The sequence below is a fragment of the Dama dama genome, chromosome 24 (assembly GCF_033118175.1).
Source record: "Dama dama isolate Ldn47 chromosome 24, ASM3311817v1, whole genome shotgun sequence".
Classification (NCBI taxonomy): domain Eukaryota; kingdom Metazoa; phylum Chordata; class Mammalia; order Artiodactyla; family Cervidae; genus Dama; species Dama dama.
This window is the reverse complement of record NC_083704.1, coordinates 55,587,400-55,614,776: the sequence shown is the minus strand read 5'-3', so window position 1 is coordinate 55,614,776 and position 27,377 is coordinate 55,587,400. Positions and strand designations below refer to the sequence as shown.

General features: G+C 57.3%; 1 protein-coding gene and 1 pseudogene across 7 annotated transcripts in view; one reads left to right on the top strand and one right to left on the bottom strand.

Moving 5' to 3' along the window:
* Positions 1 to 5,851: 5,851 nt before the first annotated feature.
* PLXNB1 (plexin B1) overlaps positions 5,852 to 27,377 on the bottom strand; it is a 30,074-nt gene continuing 8,548 nt past the window's right edge. For 6 of the 7 annotated variants that reach the window (XM_061128691.1, XM_061128692.1, XM_061128693.1 and 3 more), the window contains 32 exons: positions 27,092 to 27,224; positions 26,768 to 26,924; positions 26,388 to 26,496; positions 26,191 to 26,299; positions 25,091 to 25,777; positions 24,774 to 24,896; positions 23,822 to 23,944; positions 23,430 to 23,523; positions 23,171 to 23,343; positions 22,872 to 23,023; positions 20,844 to 20,949; positions 20,520 to 20,656; positions 20,037 to 20,213; positions 19,475 to 19,646; positions 19,063 to 19,305; positions 15,874 to 16,050; positions 15,647 to 15,795; positions 15,034 to 15,134; positions 14,721 to 14,938; positions 14,398 to 14,576; positions 14,177 to 14,243; positions 13,857 to 14,003; positions 12,883 to 13,051; positions 12,493 to 12,596; positions 12,328 to 12,412; positions 11,932 to 12,116; positions 11,625 to 11,785; positions 11,367 to 11,514; positions 9,144 to 9,208; positions 8,927 to 9,002; positions 7,849 to 7,923; positions 5,852 to 6,371 (listed from right to left, as the gene is read on the bottom strand). In XM_061128691.1, the coding sequence (XP_060984674.1) occupies positions 6,267 to 6,371; positions 7,849 to 7,923; positions 8,927 to 9,002; positions 9,144 to 9,208; positions 11,367 to 11,514; positions 11,625 to 11,785; positions 11,932 to 12,116; positions 12,328 to 12,412; positions 12,493 to 12,596; positions 12,883 to 13,051; positions 13,857 to 14,003; positions 14,177 to 14,243; positions 14,398 to 14,576; positions 14,721 to 14,938; positions 15,034 to 15,134; positions 15,647 to 15,795; positions 15,874 to 16,050; positions 19,063 to 19,305; positions 19,475 to 19,646; positions 20,037 to 20,213; positions 20,520 to 20,656; positions 20,844 to 20,949; positions 22,872 to 23,023; positions 23,171 to 23,343; positions 23,430 to 23,523; positions 23,822 to 23,944; positions 24,774 to 24,896; positions 25,091 to 25,777; positions 26,191 to 26,299; positions 26,388 to 26,496; positions 26,768 to 26,924; positions 27,092 to 27,224 (4,906 nt within the window). In that variant the 3' untranslated portion in view covers positions 5,852 to 6,266. The remainder of the gene's footprint in view (positions 6,372 to 7,848; positions 7,924 to 8,926; positions 9,003 to 9,143; positions 9,209 to 11,366; positions 11,515 to 11,624; positions 11,786 to 11,931; positions 12,117 to 12,327; positions 12,413 to 12,492; positions 12,597 to 12,882; positions 13,052 to 13,856; positions 14,004 to 14,176; positions 14,244 to 14,397; positions 14,577 to 14,720; positions 14,939 to 15,033; positions 15,135 to 15,646; positions 15,796 to 15,873; positions 16,051 to 19,062; positions 19,306 to 19,474; positions 19,647 to 20,036; positions 20,214 to 20,519; positions 20,657 to 20,843; positions 20,950 to 22,871; positions 23,024 to 23,170; positions 23,344 to 23,429; positions 23,524 to 23,821; positions 23,945 to 24,773; positions 24,897 to 25,090; positions 25,778 to 26,190; positions 26,300 to 26,387; positions 26,497 to 26,767; positions 26,925 to 27,091; positions 27,225 to 27,377) is intronic. The other variant, XM_061128696.1, reaches the window with a different exon arrangement.
* On the top strand, positions 24,180 to 24,503 carry LOC133046170 (large ribosomal subunit protein eL36-like; annotated as a pseudogene).

Here is a 27,377-nt window from a genome sequence, read left to right as displayed (position 1 = left end):
GTGCAGTTTTAACTATATCATATTGCTGTAGATCTCACATACATATAACATTGTAAACCAACTCTAGTAGAAAACAGAAATTCCTTTAAAAGAAAATAAATAGAATCACATGCCTACTCTATTCCCCTCAGGCCTCGGTGACCTGGGCTGCTGTAACATCCTTGCAGCCTGAGCAGGTTTGGGTCCCAGGGCTGGAGTGTCGTGGGGCTGAGGGAGCCGGGGTGCATGTGGCAGCCAGTGAGCCCCCCATGATACTGCAGTGCCTGGGCCTGTTCCCATGGCACTCCAGACTGCAGATGCAATCCAACCCTCCCATGGCCACTGCAAGCCCACAGCACCCCAAAACTGGTGGACACTCTGGGCTTGAAGAGCTGTGAAAAGTCACTTCTTTTGGACATCTCCTGGGGGTGGGATTCCCGCTTTCAGCCTCCTTTTTGGAGTCCGTCCACCAAGTTATGGCAGCATCCCCAGCAAAGCACCTTTCTGGAGTTAAGGTTTGGCTGGTGAGTGAAGCTTAGAAGAGAAGTAGTGAGACACAAGCGCTTGGGTGTTTCTTCCAGCAATTTGCACCGTAAATTACAACCCAGGAACCCGCCTTTCATTCACTAAGGCTCTGATTGCCCCAGGGACCAGAGCTGGGCCTGAAGAAATGCTGCCATCTTGTGGCCATTTCTGGTAACGACAACTTGAAAATCAGCGCTTCACGTATTAAGTCCCTCAGTCTATTCTATTCTCTGTGACCCCGTGGACTGTAGCCCACCAGGCTCCTCTGTCCATGGAACTCTCCCGTCAAGAATACTGGAGGAGGTAGCCATTCCCTTCTCCCAGGGGTCTTCCCTACCCAGGGATCAAACCCGGGTCTCTTGCATTGCAGGCAGATTCTTTACCATTTGAGCCAAAGACAACTTGAAAACCAGTGCTGAAAGGACAGTTAGTCTTCACAGGGCCTTGGGAGCGCCCAGTGAGCCCCATGCTTGAGAAATAGCCTGACGGGGGTAAGAGTCAGAGAATTCCAATCAGAGATGACTTTCAAAAGCCAATTTCAAGTTAATTTTGGCATCCTTAAAAAGTAATAACACACGAGAAGGTCTTCACCATTCCTAATCCTTAAATAAACGCAAAGCGAAACGACAATCAGGTTATCATCTGACAGCAGTCAGCACAAAGCCTACAAATAATAAATGCTGGCGAGGCCATGGGGAAAAGGGAACCCTTTTACCCTTTCCTACGCTGCCGATGGAATGTAGATTGCTAACAGCCACTATAAAAAATGCTACAGAGGTGGCATCAAGAACTAAAACATCAACGACCATACCACCCAGTAACCCCACTCTTAAGCGCACAGAGAAACCCATCTTTCAAAAAGATACATGCACCCCAACATCCACTGTGACACTATTAACAACAGTCAAGGCATGCAAGCATCCAAAATGTTCATCCATCCACCAGTGGATAAAGAAGGTGGACCACATACACACAGATGGACGAGTGCTCAGCGACAAAGAAGAACGGTACCATGCCACCTGTGGCAACCTGGATGGGTCTGGAGATGATCACTCTAAGCAAGTCAGACTGAAGAAGGCAAATATCCCATGACATCATGTCAAAGTGAAATGGAATAAAGGATACAAATGGACCAGTTTACCAAACAGAAACAGACACTCTACTTAGAGACTTAAGGTTACCAAAGGGGAAAGCTTGGGTGGAGGGATAAAAGTAGCCTGGGGTTAACATACACACACTACTATATACAAAGCAGATAACCAACAGTGACCTTCTGTGTATTACAGGAACCTCTACTCAATATTCTGCGATACGCTATAAGTGAAAAAAATCTGAAATAGAATGCATCTACCTATATATGTAATCAATCCTTTACCATATACCTGAAACTAGCAGAAAATTGTATAACTATACTGCAATAAAAATTTAACATTAAGTATGTAAGTAAGCTTACTCCTTGGAAGGAAAGTTATGACCAACCTAGACAGCATATTGAAAAGCAGAGACATTACTTTGTCAACAAAGGTCCATCTAGTCAAGGCTATGGTTTTTCCAGTAGTCATGTATGGATGTGAGAGTTGGACTATAAAGAAAGCTGAGCACAGAGGAATTGATGCTTTTGAACTGTGGCGTTGGAGAAGACTCTTGAGAGTCCCTTGGACTGCAAGGAGATCCAACCAGTTCATCCTAAAGGAGGTCAGTCCTGAATATTCATTGGAAGGACTGATGCTGAAGCTGAAACTCCAATACTCTGGCCACCTGATGCAAAGAGCTGACTCACTGGAAAAGACCCTGATGCTGGGAAAGATTGAAGGCGGGAGGAGAAGGGGACGACAGGGGATGAAATGGTTGGATGGCATCACTGACTCAATGGACATGGGTTTGGATGAACTCTGGGAGTTGGTGATGGACAGGGAGGCCTGGCATGCTGCGGTTCGTGGGGTTGCAAAGAGTCGGACATGACTGAGCAACTGAACTGAACTGATGTAAGTAAATAAATAAGTCAGCTTACAAACCAACTTCTTTGTACAGCAAAGGCATCCATACATACACTATAGGCAATCTATGGTATAAGGAAAGTATTTGCAAAAGCTGTAACCTACGAAGCATTAATTCCAAAATATACAACGATCTCATTCAGCTCAACATCAGAGAAAGAATGCAATCAAAAAGTGGGCAGAAGAGGAAGACATCCAGATTACCAACAGGCACATGAAAAGATGGCCAATATTGCTAATTAGAGATATGGAAATAAAAACAACTGACATATCACTTCACATTGATCAGAATGACCAACATCAAAAAGTCTATCAACAATAAAGACGCATGTATCCCATTGTTCATTGCAGCACTATTTACAATGGCCAGAACATGGAATCAATCTAGATGTCCATCAACAGATGAATGGATAAAGAAGTTGTGGTACATACACACAATGGAATACTACTCAGCCATAAAAAGGAATAGATTTGAGTCAGTTCCGATGAGGTGGATGAACCTAGAACCTATTATACAGAGTGAAGTGAGTCAGAAAGAGAAAAGATAAATATTGTATTCTAACACATATAAATGGAATCTAGGAAAATGGTACTGAAGAATTTATTTACAGGGCAGCAGTGGAGAAACAGACATAGAGAATAGACTTATGGACATGGGGAGAGGGGAGGAGAGGGTGAGATGTATGGGAAGAGTAACATGGAAACGTACATTACCATATGTCAAATAGACAGCCAACAGGAATTTTCTGTATGGCTCGGGAAACTCAAATAGGGGCTCTGTATCAACCTAGAGGGGTGGGATGGGGAGGGAAGTGGGAGGGAGGTTCAAAGGGGGATATATGAATACCTATGGCTGATTCATGTTCAGGTTTGACAGGAAACAGCAAAATTCTGTAAAGCAATTATCCTTCAATTAAAAAATAAATAATATTTTAAAAGTCTATCAACAATAAATGCTGGAGAGGTAATGAGGAAATGGGAACATACCCATATCATGGGTGGAAATAGAAACTGGCACAGTCACGACAGAGAATGTTATGGAGGTCGATCAAAAAATGAAAAATAAAGTTACCATATGGTCCATCAATCACACTCCTGGGCATTGATCCAGAAAAAATGAAAAATCTAATTCTAAAAGATACACTCACCCCAATGTGCATATGTTCATAACAGCACAATTTACAATAACCAGCAATGTAAATGTTCCCGAATGTATGGATGAATGTATACAGAAAATGTGGTGTGTGCACATGTGTGTGTGTATATATATACATGTATATATACACATACATACATACACACGGGCTTCCCTGATAGCTCAGTTGGTAAAGAATCCACCTGCAATGCAAGAGACCCCAGTTCAATTCCTGGGTCAGGAAGATCTGCTGGAAAAGGGATAGGCTACCCACTCCAGTATTCTTGGGCTTCCCTTGTTGCTCAGCATGCAATGTGGGAGACCTGGATTTGAACCCTGGGTTGAGAAGATCCCCTGGAGAAGGGAACAGCTACCCTCTCTAGTATTCTGGCCTGGAGAATTCCATGGACTGTATAGTCCATGCGGTGGCAAAGAGTTGGACACGAATGAGTGACTTTCAGTTTCATATATGCGCACACACACTGGAGTATTACTCAGCCATGAAGAATAAAATAATGTCATTTCTAGCAACATGGATGGACCTTGAGATTATCATCCTGAGAAAAGTGAATCAAAGACAAATATCATATGATATCACTTATATGAGGAATTTTTAAGTCATGGAAATGACCCTATTTATAAAATCAAAACAGATTCATAGACATAGAAAACAAAGTTATGGTCACCCAAAGGGAAAGGAGGAAGGGATAAATTAAGACTTGGGGATTAAAAGATACATATTCCTATATATAAAATAAAAAAAGACTTACTGTATAGCATGGGAAACTATATCCTGTATCTCATAAAAACCTATAATGGAAAGAATCTGAATATATATACGCATATATATATCACCTTGCTGTACATATGAAACATTACAAATCAACTATACTTCAACAAAAGAAACACAGTACTCCTGGGCCTTCTAACTGGACAGTTACTCCAATATTTAAGTTGGGGCAAGTTTTTTTAATAAAGTAAGTCACTCCCTAGGCTCCTTAAGGTGTCCCCAGTGATGAGAAATGAAGGTCTCTTACATGCTAACATGTTTGTGGGAAATCTGATATGTGAGGGTAAATGTGTTATCATCCTTTCACAATTTACAAAATAAAAAATACTTAAATGTAGTATGTGAGCGCACTTTTGTGAGCTTGATCAGAAAACAATTAGGGAAAGACTGATCAACCTGAATGACGAGTGTCTTACACGGACACTGTGGCCAAGACTCAAGTGGAAATCCTTAAGGTGTGTCAGGTTCAGAATGTCCACCTGCAGCCGTGGTGTTTGAATGAAGACTTGGAAGCTCCTGTCTTACTGCATAGGTTTTGTGTCCTCTGGATCCTTTATTAGAACATTCCGTGAGGGCCGAGACGTCAGAGCGTTCCGCGTGCAGGACGTGTTCCTACTTACGGGCTTCCAGGTGTGCAGTTAATGGTTTTCTCCTCCCCACAGCCCTCACCTACCTCGTTGCAGGCCTCCTGGAACCTGCAGAGGTCGGAGCCCCTGACAGAGACACGAGTCTATCGTGGCACCCAAGACGCCTTGACTCAGAAGACAATCCAGTGACCAGGAGCCCCAGAGAATATCACAGGCTACAGGGGTTCAGGGAGTCTAGAAACAACCGAGGAAAGGAACCCTCAGACCCACTCCGCCTGGAGTTCATGACATTGACGCCATCCTCTCCCAGTTCCTCTCAAAACAAACCAACAGGCACAGAGAAGTGTGAACACGCAGCCTGCAGACGAGGCAGGTCTGTGTCGCGCCCGCAGACCCCTCCACCCGGGGCTTCAGCCCCCAGGCCCGTCCTGGGTGGGGTCTCACTTCCTTCACAGCAGCTTCGACCCCAGCCACCCAGCCCGCCCTGCAGTCCAGAGCCTTCCACGGGGCCAGAGGCTGCAGACCCCACCTCCCCCTGGCTCCTGCCAGGCATGGGCGCCACCGCCCAACAAAGGGAGGCTGGGCCGAGCCCACATCTCAGACACCAGACAGTGTGTTATCCTTTAATGAAGAACCGGGTGAGTGGGGCCCCCATTCTCCTGCAGGCCCCCCCTGCAGCAGACACCGCTCACTCCTGGCGGCCTCGGTGGCAGGGTGGCCCTGAGGCAGCCAGCCCTGCTGAGGGGTGAGTCGGCGGTGGCCTCGAAAGGCTTTCGTCTCTCGGACCCAGGAACGTGGCAGCAGCAAGGCCGGAGGCGGCTGACGAGGTCAGAGCTGATGGAGCGGGAGGGCGGGAGGGGAAGTGGGGCCTCTCCTCCTCTCTCTCTGGATCTCCCTGGGACGGAGGCCAGCGCTCTCAACAGTCCAGTCTCTCCAGGGGCTGGAGGCCCTTCCGGCCCGGCCCTGGAAGCCCTGAGTCCCCGACTCCCTGCAGACTGACGTCACACAGGCCACAGCCCACAGGGTCGCCGGGCGCGGGCGGCCGAGCGGGCACCACGCCGCCAGCCTCAAGGCCCCCAGCCTGCGAGGTGAGTCCAGCGGGGCCCGGGCCAAAGCCACCAGGAGCCCGGGAGGCACCTTCCACTAACTCTGCTGCTCAGGCACTACGGGATCTAAGAAGGCGGTCTCTCCCGCGCGGTCCCGGGGCTGTCCAGGCGGGGCTGGGGCGCTGCTGGTCCGCGCTCTCGCAGAGCCTACAGATCCGTGACCTTGTTTTCCACGGCCGCCGCGATCTGCTGGAGCCGATAGCCCAGCTGCATCTTCTGCGCCGTGCCGTCCTCCTCCAGGGCAGTGATGATCTGAAATGCAGAGACCAGCTCGACAGGGGGAGGCAGCCTCCTCAGCTGCTGCAGCAGGTGAGGGCAGGGGCCTGAGAAACCCTGGGCGCTGCCTCACTCACTTCCTCGGGGCCCGGCTGGAGGGAGGGCAGGGAAAATGATGGAAGCGTGGCTGCAAGGTTTTAAGGATTCCCGAGGTGGGCAATGCAGTGCCTGACTCAAGGCCAAGCACTCAGGGCCGAGACGCATCGCCTCCCCTGGTAAAATCGTTCTCAGTGGAGGCCAGCCTCGCCCACCATGCTGGTTCTCCCCCACAAGGCCCCTGGAAGCCCAGCTCCACCCATCCTGGCTCCCCATCCACCAGCCAACTAGCAAATCTGAGTTCCCACATGCCAGGCGTAGGGCAAGGAGCGGAGACGCGGTGGTGACGACAGATACGACCCCTGGTGTCGTGGGGCTCGTTGGAGGGGAGACAGCTACTGGCCAAACACGGACGGGGTGGGCTGGCGGGGGCAGGGACAGGAGGGCTTGCTGGCCATGCCTCCACTGGGGGGGGTCGCCATCGTGACACAGGCCCGTCTCTCCCACACAAGGCCGCAGCCCTGGAAGTCACGCTTGCACACCACACCTTTGCTCACTGCCTGTCTCCACTCCAGGCCTGGGCCAGGAGGCAGGATCCTCATCTCTCAAGAGCAGCGAGGCCTAGCCCAGAATCCCCCCTAGAGCCCCCTCACTGGCTCCATCGTGCCCTCACCTGCCCCAGACCCTACGTCCGGACCCTCTTCTCTGCGTGCACCTGCAGCCCAGACAGGCCCACGCCCACAGAGGTGGCCTACACAGCACACGGCCACGTGAGGCCTCATGTAGGGGTCTGAGCGGGTACAAGTCAATCAGTTTTAGTCTCTCTGTTGTGTCCAACTTTTTGCAACCCCATGGACTGTAGCCCACCAAGCTCCTCTGTCTGAGGGATTCTGCAGGCAAGAATGCTGGAGCACGTAGCCATTCCCTTCTCCAAGGGATCTTCCCCACCCAGGGATCAAACCCAGGTCTCCTGCATGGCAGGCAGATTCTTTACTGTCTGAGTCAGCAGGGAATCCTGAACTGAGTGAGTGGTCCATCAGTTGGATTTTTCAATCCTGCAGGGTATGTGAATTGACTTTATATTCATGGGGGAGTCGGGGAGAGGGACTGAGTCAGTGCAGGGTTGGGGCTGACGCGGCTGCGGTGTGTCCCACCCCAGCACGTCCTGCACACCATCTCCAGGCCCTGGGAGACCCCCAGCCACCCCCGCCACCAGGCCCAGGAGCCCTGCCAAGGGGCCCGGATGCCAAGGGTGGTAGCAGGTAAGAGTCAGGCCGATACCAGGAAGCACGTGGCAAGAACAAACACTGCCCGAGCCCACTGCTCTGTGCCTGGGGGAGACACTTGAGCCCCACACTTGAGCCACAGAGCCAGTCACCCACTCACATCATTCTGAGCACGCCCAGGTTCTGCTCACCTGGTCGTAGTATTTGTTGATGTACTTGTAGAGCTCATGCAGGGCCACTCGGGCCCCCAGGTCTCCGGAGTAGTTCTAGGAGGAGGAGAGACAAGAGGTTTCAGGGCTCAGCAGTGCTGCTGGCCCCTAGAGGAGGCGCAGGACCCCAGGGACGGGGAGTGGGGAAGAGGGGGTCGGGAGGTGGAGGAAGGAACAGAGCCTGGTATCGGGGAAGCGGAGCCCCTCTCTCAATGAGGGGATGCCAGGCTCAGCTGGGCACAGGATAGAACCAAAAAGGGCCTCCTTGGTGGAAAGACCCCGGCTCTGCAGTTCCACCAGGCCCTGGGGTCTCCACTTGGGCCCTGCATCTCTTCCCCTCCAGGCTTCAGCTGGAACCCTCTGCACCCCAGGGGACCACAGAGCCCAGCAGGATGGACGCTGCTCACAGCTGTGACCCAGCCCCTCTCTGCTCCGACCCCACTCGAGTCTGTCCTGAGGTCACACCCGGGGCCCTCCCTGGGGACCTTGCGGAGCCTCAGCCTCCTCTTCAGGATGATGGAGTCGATGTCTCCTAACTTGTAGAGCTCTTCTACGAGTGCAGTGAGGGGAATCGAAGCACCCCACCCACAGCAACACCCCCAACTGTAGCTGCTATTGTTACTATGGTTGTGATCTTCATCATCTTGGTTTCAGATTTAACATCCTTTATAAATTCCCCAGAGTACGTGTCTGGGGGCTCTTTTAGGAGTAGGTGGGGGCACATCTATGCCCAGGAAGCAGAGCAGTAGGATGTGGACAGGCTGGACCAGACGGTCCTGAGGTTCGATCCCCGCCTCTTCACTGCCTGGGAACCGTGGTCCACAGACCCTGAAGGGCTGCAGACATCTTAACACCCAGCTGGGTCCAGTCAGGTGGGAGCTGCTGGGACAAGACCCTGCCGCTCTCTGATGAGATGCTGGGAGCCCTGGTATTTTACAGAGGCAGCGGGAACACTCCTTGGAGGCCCCAGGACTTCCCTTCAAGGGAGCAGTGTGAAGCAGGCAGGCCCCTTGGGGCAGAAGGCCTGTACTCAACCCAAGAAGCAGAAGGAGGGCCATACCCGAGACAGCTCGGCCAGGATGGAGTTCATTTCTTGATCACTGGCGGGGATGGTCTGTCTGATGTCTGCGTAGTACCTACCAGAGATTACCGGCCCAGAAGTCACTAGGGAAACAAACCCTTCCTTACCCCACCAGGCCCACCCGGGGGGCTCCGCTGTAAACACCCACCCATCCACCCACTGGTTATCTTCCAGACCCAACTCCTTTCCCTCATACCTTTCCACCATCCGTTTGTACCGGGGAATATCACGAGCATACAGAAGTTTGTTGATGGGGGAGTCCTGGGTGCCAGCAGGCAAGCAGCGAAAGCAAAGGATGAGAGCCCTGTTAGGGTGACCAGCTGTCCCACTGTTCCCAGGACTGCTTCAGTTTTAAAATTAAGTCCCCCGCCTCCCCTGGTGGTTCAGTGGTAAGGACTCCGCCTGCCAATGCAGGAGACACGGGTTCCACCCCTGATCTGGGAAGACCCCACGTGCCTCCGGGCAACGAAGCCCGTGCTCCACAAGAGAAGCCACCGCAACGAGAGGCCCACACACTGCACCCCACTCGCTGCAACCAGGGAAAAGCCCGCACAGTGAGGAAGACCCAGCACAGCCGAAAATAAATAAATAAAATGAACACAAATTAAAAGAAAACTAAGTCTTGAATCACAGGAAACCTCCTCCGTCCCAGTCACCCCAGCTCCTTCCTTCCGTCACCCCTCCCCCGATGTCCCACCTCTGCCATCATCACCTTGAGCTTCTCCCCCTCTCTCTCCAAGGTCATCTCAGCTCCACGTGCCCCCACCCAGACCCGGCAGGGAACCGGCAAGTCGCGTGGAGCCCTAACACTACTTCTCCATGTGCTGTCCATTCTCCACGGACTCATTTTAAAACTCAGGAAACTAACCCGGAAATTTAATTATATTGCCCCAGACCATCTCACTCGTGCGTGGCTAAGCTGGGATTTGAAGCAGGTCTCTCTCTGACCAGGGCCCACAATCTAACAAGACCAGACACATCCTCTACCACCGCACTGGGCTCCAGTCCCAGTTCTGTCCCGGGGGCCGCGGACAGCATACTTCCGTTCTCGGGACCTGCTGCCTCATCCTACAGCTGCAGGGAGGGCGGGTCAAGACTGCACTGCCCGCTGAGAGCCAGGGTCTGAGACCAGATGCCTGCTTTTCAGCTGCTCTCCGCAGGGGGCCACTTGGCATCCTGGTTTGCACGATTCCTGACTCACCCAGGAAGCACCTGCAGGACTGCCAGGAAGCGGGGGCTGTGTGAAGATCAGACGTCAGAACCCGGACACCAGAGAGGACACAGCCTGGAGGGGACCCCTGGGTCCCGGTGTGGCTCTGTGGGTCTCAGCTCATCGTGGTCAGAGTGATGAGAGCTCACAGACCAAAAAATGGCTCCCAACAGACAACTCTACGGATTGGAGCCTTCCATCTCGTTTCTTCATTCAGGGCTAGAGACAGATCTCTCAAGAGGTCCCAGGCCAACTGCGGCCCAGGGGACCAGGCTAAGCAGAGTCCAATCACAGGCCTGAGGAGCCATGAGGGTCCTCCCCGCTGGGTACCTGTGCAGTCCCAGTGGGGACCCTGTATCAGTCACGGACTCTCTGGGTTCTGACAACTGTGACAACTTGCCTGCACCCTTTGCGGCCCCAGGCAGCCGTGGTCACCTCCCGCTCCGTGCTTCCCGGCTCCCCTATCCGCACACCCCTGCTCACCTGGCCCTCCCCGGACTCTCCCCGCTGTACTGCCCTGGTTGGTGGAAACCTCCTCCGCTGCCCTTGGAATCCAGCACCCCAGGCAGCCTGGAGATGCTCGCCATTACAGAATCCACGTCTCCGCCTAGAAACCACCTGATGGCCCCTTCTCCAAGTCTGAGCTCACGACAGCCAGAGGCCCAGGGGTTGGAAGGCACCCCTCCTTCTTCCTCATCCCCCACATCCAACCCACAGCTCCTGCCCACCCTGTACCCTCTCGTTCCAGCTTGAACACAGCCACTGCTCGTCCCAGGGACAGCACAGCTTCTGCTGGACACCAGCTCCAGTCCGTCCACTGGCGACTACCAGAAGGCTCCGCCTAACTCTCAGGTCTGACCCCCCACCCCTGTCCCCAGGCCCTCAGTGGCTCCCCCTTGCCCTCAGGGTGACCCTCGCCAAGTGGCCCTGGGCTCCTGCCACACCCACCAGCACCTGCTGCCTTGTTTTGACCTTGTGAATCGGCACACGTGGCCCCGGCCCTCGCTACATCACAAGGCTGAGGCACGGCCACCTCCCAGGGAGCCCAGGGACAAAGCCCGGCCTGGAGCCGGGGTCAAAGGCCTCCCATATCCTCCTCCCTGACATCCTCCAGAAAGCCCAGAATCTGAGAGCACGTACAGCACGGTCCATCCCCGGCCAGGCCGCCCCACCCCTCCACGCCCTCCTAGCCCACCCCGACCGGCTCACCCGGCCCAGCTTGTGGTCAGCCAGGGTGCAGGCGTCCATGAAGGTCTGGGCGATGACCAGGAGCACCGCGTCCATGTTGTCGGATGTCTGCACGTCGAAGACAAACTGCGGGTTTTTGATTATGTTGATCCAGAACCTCAGGGGCAAGCTGTAAGGGGCGGGGTGGGGGGGAATGGGAGGGTGGCCGATGAGCAGCATGCCGGGAGGCAGGAGGGGACCCCACCCTGAGCAGGCCCACCCGGCCCGCCCCGCCCCCACCTGTTGGTCTTCCAGATGTGGACGGTGTCCTGGTCCGAGATGCCGTGCTGCTGGGCCTGCTCGTCTAGCAGGTCGAAGAAGTACTTTATGGCGAGCGGCACCGGGCGGCTGGTGCTGAGAATCACCTGGAACAGGTCATCCACGAACTTCTGCAGGGTCCCCTGTGGGGCGGGTGGGGGGACCACAGGAGATGCGGTCAGCAGGGGACCTCGGCCCGGCCCGGCCTCAGCCGCCCGGTGACATCACGTGAGCCCCGCACAGCCCACCCCCATCCCACTGCCGGTCCCGTCCGCGCCCTGAGTGCCACCTTCATGGACAGCAGGCGTGTCAGGTAGATCTCCGGGATGGCCTTGGCCCGCTCCCGCTCCCCGCCCCGGAGGCTGCCCCTCCGAGGCCTGGGCGGCTCCGGCTCCTCGCTGGGCTTCACCAGGTGCCAGGGCCGGATGCCCCCCTCGTCCACATCCTCCAGCATCGGGGTCCCTGTGCCGAGACCTTACAGCTTGTCACCCCTTGTCTGTGCCCCCTGCCCTAGGCCCCCGGGGTCCTGCCAACACCCAGCACTGCGGGGGCACCAGCCCCCCATCGGGTGGAAGGGAAGTCCACCCTGAGACCCAGAGGACCTCCTCCCATTACTGGACACCGGGCAAACCAAGGGCAGAGGACTGTGATGCAGGGAGGCGGGGCCGGGGGGATGGGTACTCACTCTCTCCTGGGACGTAATCCTGGCTTTCCCGGAGGACGTGCTTGGTGAGGCAGGGTACCAGGGCTACAGTTGCTCCGTCGGGGACCTGCTGACCACAGTTGGTGACCCCGCCGCCAGCCCGCCCCACCGCGCCCCCCTCCCCCGCTCAGCTCCCGCCCCTCCCACCTTGTAATGCTGCAAAGTGTTCAGGCGCCTCCACAGACCCTGGATCTCAGAGGTCACGTCCTCGTCGGAAAGAATGAGATGCCCGGCCACCCCAGACCGCCACTCTGCAGGGACAAGGCAGGCTCGGTCCAGGGCTTTCAGAACACCCTCCCTGTAGCGGACGCTGTCCCCTCTTCTGAGAGGCACTGGCCCTGCTGTGAGGAGCAACCTCACCCAACTTCTCGGAAGAGCAGAAACAGGGGCCCCTCACCAGGCAATAGGTCATCCCTGCAGAGATACTGCAGAGTCACCCTCCCACCCCCGCCCCGGTGATAGAATGACCCTGCAGAGCGGATCGAGGGCCAGCCCTAGCCTTGGGGTACCCAGACCACCCTTCCCCTCCACCCTCACCGACATCCAGGGTGCGGGGATCTGGCCGCTGGGCAAGGGGCACTCCTTTATAAAGCTGATCCAGCATTTTCTCCTTGGCCTGGGAGATGGTGTCACAGTCCAGGACCTTCACGGGCACGCCCTGGGCTTCTCCTGCTCCATGCCCCACAGCCAACAGCGCGTTCAAGGTCTGTGCATGACACGTGGGAACAGTCAGGGCTCACGGCACACACGGGATGACCAAGATGTCAAGGCCAAGGACGGGGACAACCCGTGAGGAAGCCACTGCGTCTGACCGCCAGGCGCCACACAGTCACCCACTCGTGTCTCTTCACCTGCCTGCCTCCCCACAGACAGCGGCACCCTCCACCCTGCACTCAGCACGCTAGTGTCTGTTGCGTGAATGGCAGAAAAAAAATGGGAGAGCACCAGTCCCTCTGCACTCGGATCCCCAGGCTCCTCGGCTCAGCCGGTCAGGCCTAAGAAAACCTAAGAAAACTTGCATAAGTGGAGTCCCTGCCAGCTGGCCAGAGGAGCAGGTAGGAGGTGGAGTCTGAATGGGATTTTCCCCAAAGCAACTCCACACAGGGCACGGAGGGGAAAGCAAACCCAGAGGGAAAGGATGGGCACGTCTGCCAGGGTGACTCCCAGCCTGATGGGCTCAACCGCACCCTTGGCTGAGACATGGGCTGGGCAGATACTCAGGCCCCGACACAGCAAGGACCTGGGCTGGCGGCTCCCGAGACCCTGGTTGTGGGTACCCTGACTCCGTTCCAACCCTGGGGAACCTCTGAGCCCCGAATCTTCAAGGTCTGGCCCTTAAGCCTCTATCCTGTAGCCAGCCGGAAGTTAGGCTGGCTCCAATCAGATGCAGACAATCACATGTGGTCGCCCTGCTCACCCTCACGGGAGACTGACTCACCAGTAGGCACGCATGCGCATGCGCGTGCATGTACAAACACACACACACACACACCCCACACTCTCTCTCTCACCAGGGGCCGGTACTCCACATCCTCTCGGAGCAGGCGGTTGTCATTCAGGGTGTATTTGGCTTTGCCGGTCACACTGTCTACTGGCCCTTTGTCCACTTGATGCTTAATTCCACGGAAAAGCATGTACAAAGGCTCCCCTACTGCGTCCTGGGGAAGCAGCAGGCAGTTAGGGCTCCCGGGGCGGATGACAAGCACGAGGGAGGGACAGGATGCAGGCTACAGAAGGCTAAAGGTGACTTGGGACGGGCTGGGCAGGGGCGTGCGGGTCAGAGTCCCGACCCTCCCTGGAGGGGACTCCCATCCGCCTCTGCCTCGCTCACCCTCACGAAAGTGTAGAGGCAGATGGACATCCAATTGGTGAGCAGCTTCTCCACTACAGTCTCTGTCCTGGGATGACAAGGAGGGGAAGGCAGTCAGCAGGTGGGAGAGGAGGCCCAGGGTTGTCTATTTGGCAGACCCCAGACCCGGAAGGCCTGACTCAGGTCTTGGCTCCCGCTGTCCCCGGCCGCCCGGCCCCATGGCTGCTGGCGGACACACGGACCTGCGCAGCATCAGCTTGGGATTCTTGGCCACGTACTGGGCCACCAGGTCACTGAGCAGGGTGCGTAGGATGTCGGTGAAGTACTCAAGCTTTCCATGCAGCGCCACGGTGAGCAGAGACGCCACGTAGGCGCGGTCCCGGGCTGAGAAAGTGCGCTGGCTCTCCAGGGTGTGGATGAACTGGCGCCAGGGAGAGGGGACAACGGGTGGGCAGGGAGGGCAGATTCAGAAACAGAGGGACTGAGAAGGGGCGGGACCGGAGGGCTTGGGGGCTCCCTCCCCACCCCTGGAGGGTCGGGATGGAGGGGCCAGAGGGGCTGGCACCTTGGTCAAGAAGAGCTTGCTGTTGAGCAGGTTGGACAGCTGCCCCAGCCCCTGCTCCACGGTGGGGCGCCTGCTCTCAGGCACGCCCAGGTCCCGATGCAAGGGTGACTCCTGGTGCCCAGGGAAGAAGACCCTCTCGGCATACACCTTGTAGTCGAGGAAGGGGATGCCGCTGCCCAGAAGGTCACTGGTGAGGTCGGTCATCTCGGTCATCAGGTCTGTGGAGCAGAAGAGGCAGGTGTGGGCGAAGACCCCAGGAGACGGGAGCAGGCTGGGCGCGGAGCCCTGGGGCGCGGGGCCTAGGCAGCCTCACCTGTGAACTCCTTCTTGCAGCGGTCCCGCACGCTGCTCTCCAGGTTCTCCAGTTGGATCTGCACTTTCTTATAGTCCCTCAGGGCCTGCTTGCTCTTCCTCCTGCTCAGCACCAAGGTCAAGGCAGGGAAGGCCAGGGGAGGCCTGAGCCCTTGCAGGGTCCCACCAGGCCCGGGCCCACCCCAGTCTAACCCAACCACACCCAGCAAGCCAGGGTCTAGTTAGAATAATTCAGCCTGTCCCATCCCAGGCAAGTCACTCCCACCCGTGACCCAGCCGAACCCAGGGACCAGTAAACTGTAACAGGGCCAAATCTGGCCCCTTGGCCGGCTTTTGTAAATAAAGATTTGCTGGAACACAGCCACGCTCGTGTGTTTGTAGACTGCCTGTAGCTGCTGCCAGGCTGGAATGGCAGAGCTGAGCCACTGCTTCTGAGACCGCCTGGCCCACAAAGCCCAGAATAGTCTCCTACCCTTTCTAGGAGGCATTTGCCACCTCCTAGACCCCTAGGAGGGGTCTAGAAAGGGGTTTGCCTAGAAAGGGGTCTAGTGTGCCCCTTCCCAATCCAACCACCCTGCTACCTGCCCAGCGCAGCCACACCTGGCTATACTCACCTGTACATAAGGACAATGATGATGACACCCAGAGCCAGGAGAGAGGTGCCCACTCCCAAGCCCACCTGGGCTGCCATGGGAAAAGCCACGGGGCTCTCGCCATCATACTGCACGTGGCCCAGGGAGAAACGAAGGTTCCCCATCTGCACCTGCAAGGGGATCCCCCTGTGAGCGCGAGTTCAGCGCACGCCCAGGGCCCGCCCCAGCCCAGTGCTTTGCCCACTGACCGTGAACTCGGGCAAGGCGTCAGGCGCCTCCCAGAGGGCATGGTGCCGGGGGAGGGGCTGCTCCATGGGGGGTTCGCAGTACAGGTGGTGCCGGGTCAGCGTCTTCACCACGCACAGGCCGTCCCCAATCATGGCCACCACCTCCTCCTTGGACATCGCGAGGTCCAGATTCTCCCCCTGGAACACGGGGTCACCGATCGATCACTCAGAACTCTTCCCTAAAGGGAGGAGCTGATGGTCACTCAGATCCTATCTCCCCGAATGCAGGAAGGACGGTCCCGAGACCTACCCGCAGGAGCAGGGCTCACGGTGTCTCGGCGCTTCTTGCCCTGCACATGGGGTGATAACCCCATGATGTTTTCCAAGCTGCCTCCTGACCTTTTCTGCCCCTCCCTAGCCTTCCTTCTTCCTGGAAAAGTCTTAAACTTTTCCAGAGCTAAAAATCTGGAGAATAGGACTTCCCTGGTGGTCCAGAGGATGGGAAGCTGCCTGCCAATGCAGGAGACATGGATTTAATCCCTGGTCCAGGAAGATTCCACATGCAGCGGAGCAACTAAAGCCTGTGGACCACAACTACCGAACCCCTGTGCCCCAACTACTGGGGCCCACGTGCCATGCAACAGGGGCCCATGTGCTATGCAACAGGCATGGGGGGAGCTTGTGATGAGAGGCCTGAGCCCCGCAACCACAAAGAGTGGCCCCCACTATCTGCAACTGGGGGAGCCTGCGCAGAATATAGAAGACCCAGCACAGAAAACTGGTCAACCACTTGTGAAAGAATGAAACTAGAACACTTTCTAACACCATACACAAATATAAACTCAAAATGGATTAAAGATCTAAATGTAAGACCAGAAACTATAAAACTCCTAGAGGAGAACATAGGCAAAACACTCTCCGACATAAATCACAGCGGGATCCTCTATGACCCACCTCCCAGAATATTGGAAATAAAGGCAAAAATAAACAAATGGGACCTAATGAAACTTAAAAGCTTTTGCACAACAAAGGAAACTATAAGCAAGGTGAAAAGACAGCCTTCAGAATGGGAGAAAATAATAGCAAACGAAGCAACAGACAAAGAATTAATCTCAACAATATACAAGCAACTCCTGCAGCTCAATTCCAGAAAAATAAATGACCCAATCAAAAAATGGGCCAAAGAACTAAACAGACATTTCTCCAAAGACATACAGATGGCTAACAAACACATGAAAAGATGCTCAACATCACTCATTATTAGAGAAATGCAAATCAAAACCACAATGAGGTACCATTTCACACCAGTCAGAATGGCTGCTATCCAAAAGTCTACAAGCAATAAATGCTGGAGAGGGTGTGGAGAAAAGGGAACCCTCTTACACTGTTGGTGGGAATGCAAACTAGTACAGCCACTATGGAGGACAGTGTGGAGATTCCTTAAAAAACTGGAAATAGAACTGCCATATGACCCAGCAAACCCACTGTGGGGCATACACACCGAGGAAACCAGAACTGAAAGAGACGTGTGCACCCCAATGTTCATCACAGCACTGTTTATAATAGCCAGGACAGGGAAGCAACCTAGATACCCATCAGCAGACAAATGGATAAGAAAGCTGTGGTACATACACACAATGGAATATTACTCAGCCATTAAAAAGAATACATTTGAATCAGTTCTAATGAGGTGGATGAAACTGGAGCCCATAATACAGAGTGAAGTAAGCCAGAAAGAAAAACACCAATACAGTATACTGATGCATATATATGGAATTTAGAAAGATGGTAACGATAACCCTATATGCAAAACAGAAAAAGAGACACAGATGTACAGAACAGACTTTTGGACTCTGTGGGAGAAGGCAAGGGTGGGATGATCTGAGAGAATAGCATTGAAACATGTATATTATCAACTGTGAAACAGATCGCCAGTCCAGGTTGGATGCATGAGACAAGTGCTCAGGGCTGGTGCACTGGGATGACCCAGAGGGATCGGGTGGGGAGGGAGGTGGGAGGGGGCTTCAGGATGGGGAACACACGTAAATCCATGGCTGATTCATGTCAATGTATGGCAGAAACCACTACAATATTGTAAAGTAATTAACCTCCACTAATATAAATAAATAAATGAAAATAAAATAAAATATCATTCATGGAATGCCTTAAAAAAAAAAAAAAGAAGACCCAGCACAATCAAAATAAATATAGGGACTTCTGTGATGGTCCAGTGACTGAGATTCCATGCTCCCAATGCCAGGGGCCCGGGTTCCATCCCTGATCAGGGAACTAGATCCCACATACCACAACTAAGAATTCACATGTCGCAACTAAAGAATCTGAATGCTGCAACAAAGACTGAAGATCCTGCCATGCCGCAACTAAGACCAGGTGCAGTCAAATAAATTCATAAATATTTTTTAAAAATAAATAAATATAAATGTTTTTAAAAAGGATGCAATGATCTGTGGGGGAAAAAAAAAAAGAGGAATCCACCTGCCAATGCAGGGGACATGAGTTCAATCCCTGGTCTGGAAAGATTCCACATGCCGTGGAGCAACTAAGCCCATGTGCCACAACTTCTGAGCCCATGAGACCCAGAGTCCGTGCTCTGCAACAAGAGAAGCTACCGCAATGAGAAGCCCACGCACTCCAACTAGAGTTGTTGCAACTAGAGAAATCCCAGGAAGCAACGAAGACCCAGCACAAACAAACAAAAAAAAAACACACACATTGAAAAGGTCTGGAGAACATAAAGTTGGGCCCAAATCCTGCCCAGGGACCTAAAGAAGCAGAGCCCCTGCTGGCTCACTGGGTGGGCAATGATGGGCTGTCGACCTATGGCCTTTCAGGGTCCCCACCTACTGCATGTGTCAGAACACGCACCAAGTATCTGTCTGCTCGAGACAGGCTGCCAAATAGCAATCAGCCCAGGCACCTGTTGTGTACCTGGCCGCCACAGCATGTGCCAAGCCATTTACATAATGTCATTCAGACACCTGCCACCGAGCGTGTTGGGACCCAGGCCACGGGACCCAAGCCCCGGCCAGGTGTGTCAACCCAGGCACCCCACCAGCAGCCCCCTCAGCAGCCGCCGGGTCCACGCCCCGGCCCCTGCTCTGCGGTTGTGCCGTCTCTGCCACACACAGCAGTACCGCCCAGCAAAGTGAAGGGTCTCGGGGCCCCACCCAGCCCCATCTGAAGCAGTACCTCCACAGACAGCACACTCCCAGGCTTGTGCCGGAAGGGTGCGCTGGGGTCCTCGGGGTTGAGGGGCTGCAGGGTGGGGTCGGCCTCATAGGAGAAGGGCGTGGGGTTCAGGGTCGCAAAGTCAAAGACCAGGTTGTCAAGGATAAATTCCACACGGACCCAGGGCTCCTCGGGCAGGCCTGGGAGGGCCGGCGTGCGGCACGTGATGAGCTGGGAGGAGTTCACGTGGCAAGGCTCCTCAAACTAGGGCAGAAGGAGGAAGGATGGGGAGAGATCGCTGAGGGCACACGCGAGGGGGGCCAGCAAGGGGGGGGCCACAGCCTCCACTGATGCCCGCCCCCCACAGCCATCCAGGGCTGAGCTGGGTGATGGCGAGCCCGGTGCAGGCAGGAGACGCCCATGGGGGTCTTACATGAAGGCCGCCACAGGAGACGCTGGGGGAGCACGCTGTCTCTGGGACCACTCGGCGCCTGCGTTCAGGCCCCAGGCCCGGCCTTGATGCTCTCGTGGCCACGGTCACGCGGATTCTTGGTGTCTGTACCACATCTAAATTCTGGCCACAGACCCGGATCTCACGGCCTCCGCTGAAAACACAGCCCAGGAACCACTCATGGCTCATGTGAGCCTCGGGCGCAGACCAGACCCTGATGTTAGGTCAGCCCCAACCCAAACCCAAAGAAGGGGGTGACCGAGGACCAGATGGTTGGATGGCACCACCAACCCAGTGGAGATGAGTTCGAGCAAGCTCTGAGAGATGGTGAAGGACAGGGAAGCCTGGCGTGCTGCAGTCCATAGGGTTGCAAAGAGTCCGACACAACTAAGCAACTGAACAATACACCCAAAGCCCCATGATCCCTCTCCCCACCAGCACCGGGGGAGATGAAACCCCTACTAGAGCCCTGCAAAGCCCCGAGGACTGGAGCTGCAAAGACCTCGCTGCCACATGCTACGCAGCCGTGCCCTTGGCCCAGCACCTGAGGAAGCTCTTGGTGGGACTGGCAGACGTGACATTGGGGTCCGACGTGTACTCGAACTGGCTGTGCTGAAGCCTCCGCTCGGCGGCCCCAAACCACACAGCCACAGGGAGCGTGGCAGGCGTGGGGTGTGGGCTGGTCTCGCATCGCAGCTGCTCGGGGTGCTGCTCCAGCAGCCTGGGGAAGGGAGGGAGCAGGGGTAAGCAGGCCGGGCCAAAGCGGGCACCGGAGTGGGGTGGGGGATTGCAGGACAGACCCGCTTGGGCCTCAGCTCACTCCCCTTCGGAGCTGACTGCCGTCTCCATGGGTGACTCTGGAGACTGCACACCACCACCCCCTGCCCCCCAGCAAGCCCGCATCAGGAGGGGCTGGCTGCCTCCTGACTCGGTCCCCGTCCCCCTTTCTCCTCTCCCCAGCAGGCCACCCCCTCCATCTTCTCCCCGGGGCACAAGGACGGTTGCAGGATGAGGAACCGGCCCTCACAGGTGACAAGGCTGGTCGCCCACCACCACTCGGATGTCCTCCAGCCGCCCGGTCAGAAGCTTGGAGCCGTGCAGGGTGAGGCTGGTGCCCCCAGCTCTGGGCCCTCGGGCCGGGAAGACGGACTGCACCTTGGGGTCCTGTGGGAAGGGGAAAAGGAGAGACAGTCAGGCCGGAGGCCAGAAACGGGGAGGCAGAGGGAGCCGGACATAGACCAGAAGGCCATGGGGTGGGGCGCCCCAGGAAGGCAAACCAGGCGGCAGGGAGGAGCCACGTGAAGGGGTGGCCTGTCAGCAGCGAGTGGGTGGGGACTGGGCAGCCGGGCACCTGGTAGGCAAAGTCGTGCTCTGAGACGCCGCGTCCTCTTCCTGGTACCTCCACCGTCACAGCACCTGCCACCTCCTCCCTGCTGGCCCCGGTGATACACACGAGGCTGTGGGCACAGGGCAAGCTGAGGTGTTGGGCCACACTGAGGACCCCTCAAGCCGACCCGGCCGCCCCATCCCTGCCCCACTACATCAGGTGGTCCCCCTGCTCCCAATACTGACAGATTCTTCTCCTGGTTTGGAACAAATTCCTTAACAGCTTGCCAGGAGGCTCTGCCATTAAATCTGAGAATTAATATTCGTGGTTCGATCCTTCAAGTTCAACCCCAGACCCCTCTGAGGAGGAGAATTTCTCTCTCCGTGGGGCACAGATTTACCAAGGGACCCTGTAATGCTGGGGGCAGGGGTGAGCTGAGCGTTGAGCGGGCCTGACTGGCGGCCTTCACCGCGGGACACAGCATCAGTTACAAGGTGGTGATACCTTCGGACTTCACTGGTGGTCGAGAGGTAAAAAATCTGTCTTGCAACGGAGGGGATGCTGGTTCAGTCCCTGGGTGGGGAACTGAGATCTCACAGGTCTCAGAGCAACTAAACTCATGCAATGCAACTTCTGAGCCTGCACACCACAACTAGAGAGTCCAAGAGTCCATGAACCACAATGGAAGATTCCAAACACAGCTAAATAAGTGTGTGTGTGTTGGGGGGGGGGGGAGTGTTAGTCATTCAGTCATGGCCAACTCTTTGCAACCCCATGGACCATAGCCCACCAGGCTCCTCTGACCATGGAATTCTCTAGGCAAGAACACTGGAGTGGGTTGCCATGATCCTCCTCCAGGGGATCTTCCAAACCCAGGGATCGAACCCACAGTTCCAGCATTGCAGGCAGATTCTTTACCATCTGAGCCACTAGGGAAGCCTGTAATACGTGTGTATATATATATACATATATTTTAAAAAAAAAACAATAAACACCAAGGTGATATAAACTTGACCCCCCCCTAAAAAACTTCCGAATGCCTCTAGTCAGGTCTGGGGTTGGACATGAAGGGAAAGTGAACAATCGAAGAAATGTAAGTTCTCAGCCAGGAAACAGAAGTAATTGGGCCCAATTACTCTCCAGACTGTGAAGCCTGCAGTGACTGGACTCTGACATCATCACGGTCACTGCAAACACCCCCAGGGAACAAAACAACTGAAGTGTGAACTCCCCAGGAGAGGCTGGAATGCATTTTGATCACTTTGTACGTCAGTTCAGAAACGACTTTAGTCTCGTGGTCCTAGGATCATTAACAGTCACCCCAAGCTATTAGTCATGGTACATTTAGTACGTTCCGGTGGCAAGGACAAGCTCTAGGAAAGTCTTGTTGAAAATCAGACCACGGGGCCTACAGATGCAGACCTCTGCAGGAAGTGGGGGAGGTGGTCTGAAGATCTGCCCTGGGGGTTTTGGACCCACTCGCCAGGAAACCTTGACATCCGGTGGGTTGGGGACCTGCGGCTTAGAGATGTCTCCTTGGCCTCGTTCTGGGTACCTCTGGGACCCCGTAACTACCAGCCTGTAAGCCACAAGCTCCGGGGAGGTGGCAGGGGTCCTGGAGCCCAGCACTCAGCAGATGCGTCACAAGTCAACCTTCCCACTGAGGAGCCCGCCCGGGGCAGTGCTTGGGGAAGAAGAGCCAGAGGGCGGGAAGGTCAGCCCCGGAGCACAGCTGTCTGGGATCCGAGGCGCCTGCTGCCACAGCTATGTCCATAGTCACTTGGAAAGCCAGCTAAGAACACCGAGGCTGAGCCGGGAAGCAGAGCCGCCTGTCAGCTCTGGGCAGGGACTGGGCTGCAGGCCAGGAGGCTGCAGGTTCATGCGCCAAGCTGAGGCCTCCACAGCAACCCCAGCCCTGAGACACTGTGAGCAGAGCCAAGGGAAGCGGGGAGCAGGGAGGGCAGACGCGCTGCGGGTGGACGGCGCTCAGCCTGAAAGCCAGCCGTGGCGCCCACGGGGTGCCCCCTGCCCCTCTTGGTGCAGCCCGCTCACCTGCTGGACACCTCGTACTCCTGGGCGTCCACAGCACAGGGCACTCCGGCCACTCTGACCGTGTCCTGCACGTCCAGCACGTGCTGGCCCAGGTTGGAGCCCCTGATGGTGACCCGGGTGCCGCCGTCAACAGGCCCAGTCAGTGGCTCCACCTGTTCCAGGACAGGGACTGGTCACCTCCACGCACCTGGTGACCCCTGACAGCCTGGAGAGATAGCCCCAGCCTCTCCCACCTTTCCGCCCCCTGAACCCACAGCAGCCCCATCCCCTTGAAGGGATGCGCCGGCATTTCAACTCACCGAGTGGATGACGGGTGCTGGGCACTGGGTGACCACAGCCTCGGCCTTGCCACAGGCCTCCCGGGCCATGCACTGGGGACGCTCCCCCTTGCACCACACGCAGTCGTACTGGGGCAGGGCGGTTTGGCAGCGGCTACAGTCCTCGTGGCCCACGGAACAGTCATAAAGCACCACTGCGGGGTGGAGAGACGAGAGTGACAGGCAGGCCGGGAACAGCCCTGTTGCCTCCAGCCGGTCCCCGCAGCCCCAGGTGTCTCACCGTGCAGCCCGTCCACGCTGTCCACGCGCAGACGGCCGGCCCGGCGCAGGGACAGCCCCACGCGGAGCTCTGGCTGCAGAGCCTCGTAGCTGAGCTGGAGAAACAGGAGTGGGGTCAGAGCCCGGGGTCAGGGGAGCCACCGGGCCCGAGGAGAGGGTGGCCAGAGACAGGACCAAAGTGTGTGTTCCCTTTGTGGGAACACGAAGGCGGAAGTCAGAGGCGGGGTACAGGATCCCCCGGGGCACAGGGTCAGAGGGCAGAGCTGGGGTACCAGGACTCCCTCGGGGTGACGTGGTCAAGAGTGGGCTGGGGTGAGCGTGGCGCAGCCAGCGAGCTCGGCAGCCGGCCTGTGGCCCGCGTGCCCTTGCCCGCCCAGGACTCGGGGTATGCACCTGGTGAGGCTGGCACATGACGTGGCACCGGGTATCTGGAGGCGGCTCACACTCAACCCGGGCCTCCACCACCACCTCCCGGCCCTCCAGCTCCATCACACACTCGTGGTCTCCTGGGCTGTCCTGGGGGCAGAGGACACAGCGGCGGGGGCAGTCTCAGGAGCTGGGCCTGGTGAGCCCCGCAGGGCCCCCAGCACGGTCCCTGGGCTGGGATCGAGACTTGAGGTCACGCCTCCCCCTCCTCCCCGGGACTTGTGTTCAGCTCGCTGACAGCCAAGGCGGCCACTGCTTCCTTCTCTGGCAGCTCAGACAGTAAAGCATCTGCCTGCACTCCCGCCACAGCAGCCACTGAAGGACAACAGCCACGGCTCTGCGCTACCCCGTGGCCATGGGCCGCAATAAGGGCCACAAGGCGGCCAATGACGTGAGCGAGCCGAGGCACGCTGCTGCCACCGCACGCGCCTCAACAAACACACCCAGTTCACGCGAGACACGGCCCGGGAGGCGTGTGGCTTCGCCCCTTATGAGCGGTGGGCCAGGGAGCTGCTCACGGTCTCCAAGGACAAGCGGACCCTCAAGTTGATCAAGAAAAGGGTGGGGACATGCATCCGTACTACGATGAAGAGAGGGGCTGAGCAACGTCCCAGCCGCGATGAGGAAAGCGGCAGCCAGGAAGGACTGAGCCCTGCCTCTCTATGCACAGTAAACCGTTCCAAAATAAAAAAAGGATCTGACTGCAACAGCGTAGACCTGGGTTCGATCCCTGGGTGGGGAAGATCCCCTGGAGGATGAAATGACAACCCACTCCCGTATTCTCGCCTGGGAAATGCCATGGACAGAGGAGGGTGGAGGGATGCAGTCCACAGGGTTGCAAAGAGTCGGACACGACGGAGCAACTCACACACACACACACAGGAGGCCGCGGCGACACCTGCACACGGGCCACACGCACCTGAAAGAGGCGGAGGTTCCGGCCCAGCAGTCGCACTTCTCGCTGCACGTGGACCGGCATCAGGCTGGAGCCCTGCACGCTCTCCACACAAGGGCAGGAGGCTGCCCCCCAGGTCACTTCCTCCTGCGGCCCCAAGCGCAAGGCGGTCTATGGCGCCCACCCGCTGTCACAGCACCCCCCTCCCCAGGCAGAACCCCGGGGAGCCCGGGCCAGCGCAAGGCGGCGGACCCCACCCTCCGCCCCATCCCTGGCAGGCAGAATCACGAGGTGGGCCCCCATCCCCTCCCCTGAGGCCTCCTTCCCGGGCCGGGTCTCACCAGCTCCCAGAGCCCAGGGGAGTCGTACTGGTAGTCAAGGCTGGACGGGAGGATGAGGGGGGCGGGAGGGCCCTCGTGCTCAGCAGAGTCTCCATCACCTGAGAGGAGGCTGGAAGTGGAGAAGGCGGGCATATCACCCCCCGTCCACTCGTCCGCCTCGGGCAGCTCGCCGCCTTCTCTCATGAGCCAGTCCAGAGCGGGCTTCGTGGAGCCAGCGGCCCCTGGGAAAGTGGTGGCGGGGGCAGAGCCGGGGGGGTGGTCCCGGGGGCCCGTCGAGGGGAGGACCTCGGGGCCAGGCTCCGCGAGGGCAGGGGGCAGGGCCGCTGCCTCAGAGGGTGGTGGGTGCGAGGCCGGCAGGTCCTCGGGGGTGGCCAGGGGTCCTAAGGCCGAGGGAGCGGGCAGGGTGGGTCCAGGCGTGCTCTGGGGGCTGGATGGGGCAGGAGGAGGGTCCCCGGGGAGAGGCGACTCCATGGGAACCAAGGCAGGGGTGGGGCCGGTTCCTGCCCATGGCCCCCAGGGGCTGAGCGGGGAAGGCCTGGCCCCGGGGGGGACATTGGAGGCTACGGAAGGAGTGTCCACAGGCAAGGTGTCAGGGGCAGGGGTGACCATGGCCTGGGGGGCTGTGGGTGGGAAGGAGAAGGAGGTGGCTGCATCTCGGGCAGGAGGGGCCGGGGAGAGAAGCAGGCTCTGGAGGGGGAGGCAGAGAGGGACAGGAAGGGACAGGAAGGGCCACTCAGCAGGCAGGCGCGGGAGCAGGCGGCAGGCAGGCAAAGGGTGTGTTAAGAGGAAAGGAGACCAAGGAGAAGAGAGACAAAAACAGCCCATTAATTCTCCAGAGGGGATGGGAGGGGGCGAGGGCAGGCTCTGGGGGTGTCTGTGCCGAGGTGGGGCGCGAGGCCCAGACCTCTCCTGCCTCTCAGCCGCTAACGGCCTCTCCCGAAACGGGTGGGATGCTGACAGCCATCCTCCGGGGAGCACCACACAGCCGCTCAGGTGCTCGTAACGGAGCACCTGGGGCAGGCAGACACACAGAGAAACCCTCACAACGGGGACCCCCATGCCCCGCCCCACCCCCACCCCCAGCACGGCGATGGGCTCACCTGTCTGCCGACCACCATGGGCCCGGCATCACACGAGGCCTTGTGTGTGCAGAGGTGCTGCCAGACACACCAGTTACACCCCCAGTGGCTGCTCACGCAGGCCTGGCACCTGAACAGAGCACAGCCATGGGGGCGCGGGGGCACCACGGGGCGGCCCGGGGTCGGGGGGAGGCTGGGGGTCGGGGTGAGGGACTCACGGTGCCGACGGGCGGAGCAAGGTGATGGCCACGCAGTCGTAGAAGGAGAGGGCAGCCTCGGCGATCACGACGGCGCCAAACCTGAGCTCCATGCTCACAGACACGTGGTCTGCAGAGAGGGGAGTGGCTGGGCTGAGGGCGGGCGAGGGGCACCCAGACCCCGAGACCACACCGGGTTTGGGATCAGCACTCCAAAGGGGCACCCAGGATCGGGAACACAGTCCACAGGGTAGGAAAGAAGGACTTGAGGGGACCTGGGAGCAGACGGAGGATGCAGAGAAAGGCACCGCCTCAGGGGGTTTTGCCTACATTCACACCTCATCCCCGTCACACCCCTTGGAGCAAGATGGGAAGATGGCGGGGCTCCTTCTCTCACCCACCGGCTCCTCTTGGCAGCTCTGGGGCCTCGCTCGGGTCTGGGGAGGGGCACATCACCCCAGAATTGGTCAGCAGGGCAGGAGTCTGGGATTCCCCAAAGTGGCAGGAATAAGACTCCCCCGGCCACAGCGGGGGCAGGTCAGGTACCGACAAGAAAACCTGCCAAGAGAGGCCGGGACACCGTTGGAGCCCCCGGGCAGCAGATCAGGCTCCATGTACAGGTGCCTGGTATGGGCAGGCACCTGCGGCCACCAGCCCCCGGGGGTCACAAGCACCGCCCCCCCAGCCTGGGTTAGTAACAGGGCCCCGCCTGCTCTGGTCTTCACCTCCCTCCTCTCCTCACGGCTGATGTTGGCAGGACTCAAGGCTGCCACGCGCAGACATCCCGGCTCAGGCTGGAAACTCCACAGCCACCGCTCTGACCCCCGGCCCCGAGAGCACTCGGAACGGCGACTGCACCTGGACAAGAAGGACCAGTGTCCACCCGTGACCCTCATGGGGCCACTGGCAGTTCACGGGGCAGGGACACCTACAATCCTAGGGACCTGGGCAAGACCCTCAAAGGGGCCACGGCACGCCTGGCAAGTCAGGGTGGAGGATAGGATTGGCACA